Source organism: Pangasianodon hypophthalmus, chromosome 13 (genome assembly GCF_027358585.1).
Source record: "Pangasianodon hypophthalmus isolate fPanHyp1 chromosome 13, fPanHyp1.pri, whole genome shotgun sequence".
In the NCBI taxonomy this organism is placed as follows: domain Eukaryota; kingdom Metazoa; phylum Chordata; class Actinopteri; order Siluriformes; family Pangasiidae; genus Pangasianodon; species Pangasianodon hypophthalmus.
In genome coordinates this window covers 18,091,989-18,098,956 of record NC_069722.1, presented here as the reverse complement: position 1 = coordinate 18,098,956, position 6,968 = coordinate 18,091,989, and the positions used below count along the sequence as shown (strand labels likewise).

The following is a 6,968-nucleotide window of genomic DNA, read 5'->3' as shown; positions in this document are numbered from 1 at the left end:
GTGATATTCTTGACCATGCCCCGGAGCCTCCTACAATTTGAAATTTGTTTCCCGCCCCAAAAAAGGTTTGACGTTACCCAATCACGTATACCATTTTAAGCGGTATGTTTCACTAGTGCCACTCTATTGGTTTATCCTTTGATTGACGGCGAAAATGAAATACGTCTCAAAATGTAGCAAATAGGCTTGCTACGATATCACAAAGGTGGGGTTTAATCATTTAAAAGTAGGTTGTCTTTCGTAACTCCCGTCGCTGGTATCTGGTTACCCAAGTACCCCCCCCTCCCCCCTCCCCCCTCCCGAGAAGTTTCCCGTCTCCGATAATCGTTACAGAAAGAAACAATTTTTTTTGTTCTTGTTAATCCGGAGGTGGTTTCAAGACAGAAACTTGAATAAGTTAGCTCCTGATTTCGCTTTACTGCTTGTTTGCTAGTCAGTTTTATCGCTCCGTTCACTGGTACCTTGTGGAGAGCTAGCCTCGCCGGCTAACCACTTTTTCTGGAGACTCCGCTTGAAACACACCTAGAAGGAATGAACCACAAAAGTAAGAAACGAATCAAAGAAGCGAAACGGAGTGCTAGACCTGAACTAAAGGATTCACTTGACTGGACAAAACATAACTACTTCGAGACTTTTGATCTTTCGCACCGGACAGTGAAGGTAACCGAATGCTAGCTAGAAACGAGGCGCAACGCAGACAGCTAACGTTAACTGGCTAAGCTGCGTTTTAAATTAGCTTGAGCTGCGAACACTTTTTCCCCCATGTTAACCTGTTGAATGTGTTCAACGTATTGGCCAGGAATCCTGATTCACTTTTTAGTACAGCGTTAAATATACGCTCATGTAGTATTATTTCTCGGAAAGCGTTGTGTATAAGTTGCCAGTGCAGTTAGCAGTAGTGTGGTTAAGCTAGGTTAGTTACTGCACGTAGACTATGGTGGCGTCTGCGCAGCGCCTCTCCCTAGCGTTTAGCTAGAGTGTGACATTAATGTGGAAAACTGAGCAATTATTGAAATAGCCAAGAATTAACAGGTTTTAACACGAAGAAACCTGCTCACTATAACAGATTATTTCTGATCTGAAGCTTGTTTCAATCCCAGGACTAACAGAACCTTTATCCTTCACCTGCTCAGCTCTGTAATTGGATTGTATCCTGACTTGATTGTATTTCGCTTTGGATAGAATTTTCTTCTAGCATATAATCAAACTGCCATTGTCCGTTTAGATCTTTTATAAGAGTATCATCCTTGGCATTGTCATACTTTAACCTCATATTCTCTGCTTGAGAGGTACCTGGTTTGTATGCAAGGTGGCACAAGTATTTTGCACCTATTTCCAGTTCTAAGAATATTGCTGCCATATACCAGTTGCTGCCAGTTATCCATTTTGTCAAAGATCTTATACAGTCCTCTCCGAAGGTATTGGAAAGGGAAGGCCAAATCTTTTGTTTTTCCTATACACTTAAGGGATGTTTCCAGACATATGTCACAACTGACACTTTTGTCTTCTTTCCTAGGACAATGTGGAGCGGGTGGATGCCTTGCACCTGAGCCCAGAAGAGTTCATTCAGCGCTTCGAGAAACCGTACAAGCCTGTAGTTCTTCTTAATTGCCAGGAGTCATGGCCTGCCCGGGAGAAATGGACCCTGGAACGCCTGAAGCGCAAGTACCGTAACCAGAAATTCAAGTGTGGGGAGGACAATGATGGCTACTCTGTGAAGATGAAGATGAAGTACTATGTTGAATATATGGAGTCCACGCGAGATGACAGTCCGCTCTATATCTTCGACAGCAGTTTCGGTGAGCATGCCAAACGCCGCAAGCTGCTTGAAGACTATCAGGTGCCACTCTTCTTTAGAGATGATCTCTTTCAATTTGCTGGAGAGAAGCGCCGACCACCTTACAGGTAACAAAGAGGGCTTGTATTTATTTATTTATTTTTTATTCAGTGAACCACTGATCTGACAGATCACCCAGTGGTCTGTCAGATCAGTGGTTCGCTGAATAAAAAATAAATAAATGAAATGTGTATCTTGAATATCTTTGTTTCCTAGTGCCTCAGCACATAATATTCCACATAAAATACCTGTCAGTCACTTTTGCTTTTTAGTCTAAATTATTAGCAAATACTATATTAAGGAATAAACTGCACATAATCAATATCCCACAAGTCTATAAATAGCTAAAGTTTTAGGGTGAGAGAAAGAGTGTGTTATTTATTACTTTATTATGTACCTGAAAGTTTTACCTGTTCAATTCCCTTGTCCTTTCCCCTAGGTGGTTTGTGATGGGCCCTGCACGCTCTGGCACAGGCATTCACATCGACCCACTGGGCACGAGTGCATGGAATGCCCTGGTGCAGGGTCATAAGCGCTGGTGCCTGTTCCCCACACACACACCACGTGAGCTTATCAAGGTGACACGAGAAGTGGGCGGCAACCAGCAGGATGAGGCCATCACCTGGTTCCGTGTGATTTACCCACGCACACAATTACCTTCCTGGCCTGCTGAATTCAGGCCACTGGAGGTTCTGCAGCGCCCTGGAGAAACTGTCTTTGTTCCTGGTTAGTTACTGATTAATTCTGTCTGGAATAGTTTTTACATGTTCTTTGCTTACACTGCTGTGATGGTACTGAAAAACTCTATAAGTTTATTATTGTGCATCTCATTCAGGTGGTTATATAAGAAAATTTTGAAAATATTATTATTTTTGGTGAAAAAAGACAGATGTGTGCCATTGTGGATTTCATATGATGACACTGCATTTCTGCAGTTCATATTTCAGTGCATCTGACAGACAAGTTGTTCATATCCAAACATTCACCTGTATTGTTTGTGCTAATTATTTAGTTTAGTTACTGTTTAATCCTGGGTCTGATATTATCATACTTCTTTATTTTTTTTTCGACAGTTGATTTTACATATGTAAGAGCAATGCTATTCACAAATCATATTTTTTTTTTTATGCAGAGGAGGCACAAGAAACTGTAAAGCAGGATTCTTGTGATTTAATAAAATTTGTGGCCTTTGTGGTGGCTGTAAATAGAAGGAAAAAAAACAAATGTCATCCATAAACATTCAACCACTCAGGACAAAGAGGCATCAGTACTGGTCTTTCATGTTTCTTGTCAATATGAGAATCTCCTTGTCTTACACTAGCTTTTGGGCATTCTAGCCTAAGCTGTGGCTTTGGAGGAAATATTCAAGGGAGAAGCTATGTTTGCTTGGATTTTGTGTTTTGAAATTCCATCACATCGGTTACCATGCTGTTATAACACATAATTCTTGGGATAAATGCAAAGCCAGTAGCTCTACAAATTTGCTAGTGATAAACTAAGTGGGTCCATGTCATGTCCCTTAGGTGGCTGGTGGCATGTTGTCCTCAACTTGGAGACTACCATTGCAGTCACTCAGAACTTCGCAAGTACCACAAACTTTCCCATTGTTTGGCACAAGACTGTTCGTGGGCGGCCTAAACTCTCCAGGAAGTGGTACAGGTGAGTAAGTTTACATGTCTGTTCCAGAAGCCTACACAGCATAGATTAAACTTTACTCAGTATATTATTTTTAAGTTAATCTTTTTCAGAATTCTAAAACAGGAGCGGCCAGATTTAGCGGCGCTGGCAGACAAAGTGGACCTGCAGGAGTCCACAGGCATTGCTTCAGACAGCTCTAGTGACTCCTCATCCTCCTCTTCCTCTAGTTCCTCTGATTCTGATTCAGAGGTATGTTGTGCTCTACTCTGCCCAAAATTACACTTGCATAGCCTCTTATTCACTCTTTTGGCTGAATTTGAAAAGCCTGGGTAACAGGTTAGGATTATTGGAACCAGTCAGATATATCACTCCAGTTAAAGGAATAATGCACATTTTGTGTAGACAAACACTACTTTGATCCAGACTATTACTGATAATTATATAATTACCTATGTTTTAACTAAAGTAAACTTACATTTTTTGTTTAAATGTTGCATTATTACATCAGACCTAAAATTACATCCTTGTTCTCTTCATTCCTTTTTCATTAGACACGATCATTTAAAATAAACAATCTAAAGTATGTGTGAAAAAAATTTAGGCATAATATGTGCACTACAGTACAGAGACTTGACGCAGTTAACACCTTTATTTCATTACAGAAGGTTGTAGCCATTGTGCTGTTTGCTTTATGTGAACTGATGGTCATGTGTGTTTCATTTGTATTTTTGTTTAAATGTCATTTGTACCCCAGTAGACATAAGATGCCCATGGAAATAATGTTAACTTCTATTATATTACTGTGAATTGCATGTAATTACTTTCTTTACTCTGAAGGCTGAATCAGGCTCTGAGGGTGATGCCATGACCCATCGCAGGAAGAAGCGAAGAACCTGTGTCATGATGGAAAATGGTGATAGCACAAGCCAAGATGACTGTGTGAGCAAAGAGCGTAGCTCCTCTCGATGACCTTCTCCCTTGCTCCACCAGAGGGATCTCTCACTTTCTCTCACTCTGGTTTGCTTCCCAGATAAATCACTAATGACTTAATTGGCACACGAACAAAGGAATGTCCATATGTACATGGTATTTGTTTGACAGAGTGAACACGAAATACTGGCGTAAGGATTATGTCTGTGGTCTTTGCATAATGGCAGGCTGTACAGTACATCCTTTTTCTTGCCCTATTGATAAATTCTTATATTGGGATGAGTGTTGGTAGTGATGTGTTCATCTTCCACACTCTATCTCACTTAATATACTGGAGATGGCTTATTTGTAAGTGTAATTTTGCCTTCTTTGGCTTCCTCCTTACTGATCTGTTACTGTTGTTCAGTATTGTTATGCCCAAGCTTTACACTTATGGATCCTGATGCAGTATAAACTAAAGTAACTATATGAACATTGTTGCTTGATAACATGTATCAGCCCATATGGCTGCATTACTGCAGGGGTTTTATGAATACTGAATTCACGTTTGATTTTATATTTCTGAAGTTCACTTTTTAGTAGAGTAATACTCCAGTTTTTAATCTATGTACTGCATCTCTAGTGTATATGCACACAATTACAATACACTTCTCTGTACTGAGAATCGAACGCTCCCTCCTCCTGGAAATCTAAAGGTGGTATTAAAATGTCAATAAATGTTTGTGATACATATTTGTAGAATGCTGTCAGGAATTCTTCATAAAAACTTCAGGAAAGCATATTTGACCAGAACAGGCTTTTATTATGTTGTTCCACTGTTAGAAAGTTAATAGTGGTTGTAGTTTTGATTTTGCAGTATAGTGAAGTTCAGAAGCTTCCCATACACTTCTGTTGTTAGTGAACTTCAAGTAAACACTATTTCCTCAGTAAAGGATGACGTTGTATGTAGATGAAGGTAGGTGCTGCGCCGTAAATCTAGCTAATAAGGCTGGATAACACTGCATGACCTTTACACTGATTTATCAACAATTTTAAGCACTTAGAGTTTAACTTCAAACGCCATTCACTTCAAGTTTTTTATGACTCCGAGCAGAGAGTAGTATCAACAACAACAGGGCTCCCGGGGGCCTGAGGCTTGTTGCACAAAGTGAGTTGAACAAACTCAGAATTGCAGAGTAAGTTTTGAGTTGACAAAACCAAACAAATCCAGTTCGGGTTAATTAAGGTTAACAGGTTTCATGACGCTGGTTATCGACTTTCTCAGTCAACCCATGACTGAGTAAACCCTGATTCAATGTTTACTCAGTGTGCGTGTGCACATAAAAGCCAGATGTTTGCAGCAAACGGCCAATAGCGTTCAACATGGAAAAAAGCAGGTGAGCATACTTCCAGCTGAAGAGCAAGAAATTATTATGCAGAAATATGAGGAATTTAAACCTAATACCTTTAATTGCTTGATAAATACATGCAGTACCGCACAAAACATCACACGCTCGTCGTCTTCTAATTAGCAGCTGAAATAGGCAAATGTTAAGTCTGCTTTTTAAAACGAAAAAAAGAAGCAATGGCAAGAGAGTGGGTGCTAGTATCTGCATGTTGGAACGGCAGGAAACGTGTATTCATGCACTGTACCCATGTCAGAAGATCAAATCCGATTCTGTCATGTAAACGCGCATATCAACCCAATTACTTTATTCATTGTTCTTGTAAACACTGCGATCGAATTAATCAATCTGATTGATTTCATTCCGATTGAAACAAAAAGTGTCCATGTAAACCTGACTATTGTTGCGGCTGCCAAAGCTTGGGAAAATTGCTGATTGTGTAAATGCTCAAGTTTACTTTTATAGGCTCACAATGAGAATAAATGAATTGAAATTAAATATTAATAAAATATCAATTTGTGAAAATATATTAGGACAGGAATAATACCACCACATAAAAATATGTACCACTTGCAAAGAACTGCAAAGCAATACATATAGTTTGCGGTACAGTAAGAGCGTGGTTACAGCGTGTCAGAGTTTTAATGTGCGGTTCAAGAAGCCGGAATAGATAGACTATACCATTTGCCAAATATCAATATCTTTTGTGCAGATGGTCATCTGGAAAATCCAAGGGATTGTGTCTGTCCCTAAAAATTCTTTCCCTTCGAAGTGCCCTTCGTATTATTTCTGCTTCGAGCTCCAGAGGATTCTCCACAAAAAGTGAAGCCATCGCTTCAATCACTAAAGGGTAAATCCACCTTGTTGAGACCTAAAAACCAGAGTTTGCTGAAACTAAATGCAAACTTACCTGGGTAGCCACCAAAACTTTAGGTTGCTTACGTAACCCCGGTTCTCTGATAACAGAAGTGAGATATCTCACTATGGGAATCACCCCGGGCATGACCAATCCTGGAAGCACCAATAACACCATGTCTGTCAGTTGACAGACCAATCAATTGGGGTGGAGGTGACTTGCCAATGACGATTCAACCCGAGGCAGGGGGGGTTAGAGATCACCAACTCCTCCATAGGACATCCAGCCTAGAGAAACTCTATGAGAGAAAGGTTTGTCCCAG

General features: G+C 40.1%; 1 protein-coding gene across 1 annotated transcript; it reads left to right on the top strand.

Annotated features, from left to right (window-relative positions):
* The first annotated feature begins 271 nt into the window (after positions 1–271).
* jmjd6 (jumonji domain containing 6, arginine demethylase and lysine hydroxylase) lies at positions 272–5,137 on the top strand. The gene is made up of 6 exons (XM_026917086.3): positions 272–660; positions 1,517–1,905; positions 2,277–2,563; positions 3,361–3,496; positions 3,586–3,724; positions 4,313–5,137. The coding sequence occupies exons 1-6, from the start codon at positions 532–534 to the stop codon at positions 4,442–4,444; spliced, it is 1,212 nt and encodes a 403-aa protein (XP_026772887.1). The 5' UTR covers positions 272–531; the 3' UTR covers positions 4,445–5,137.
* The last annotated feature ends 1,831 nt before the right edge of the window (positions 5,138–6,968 follow it).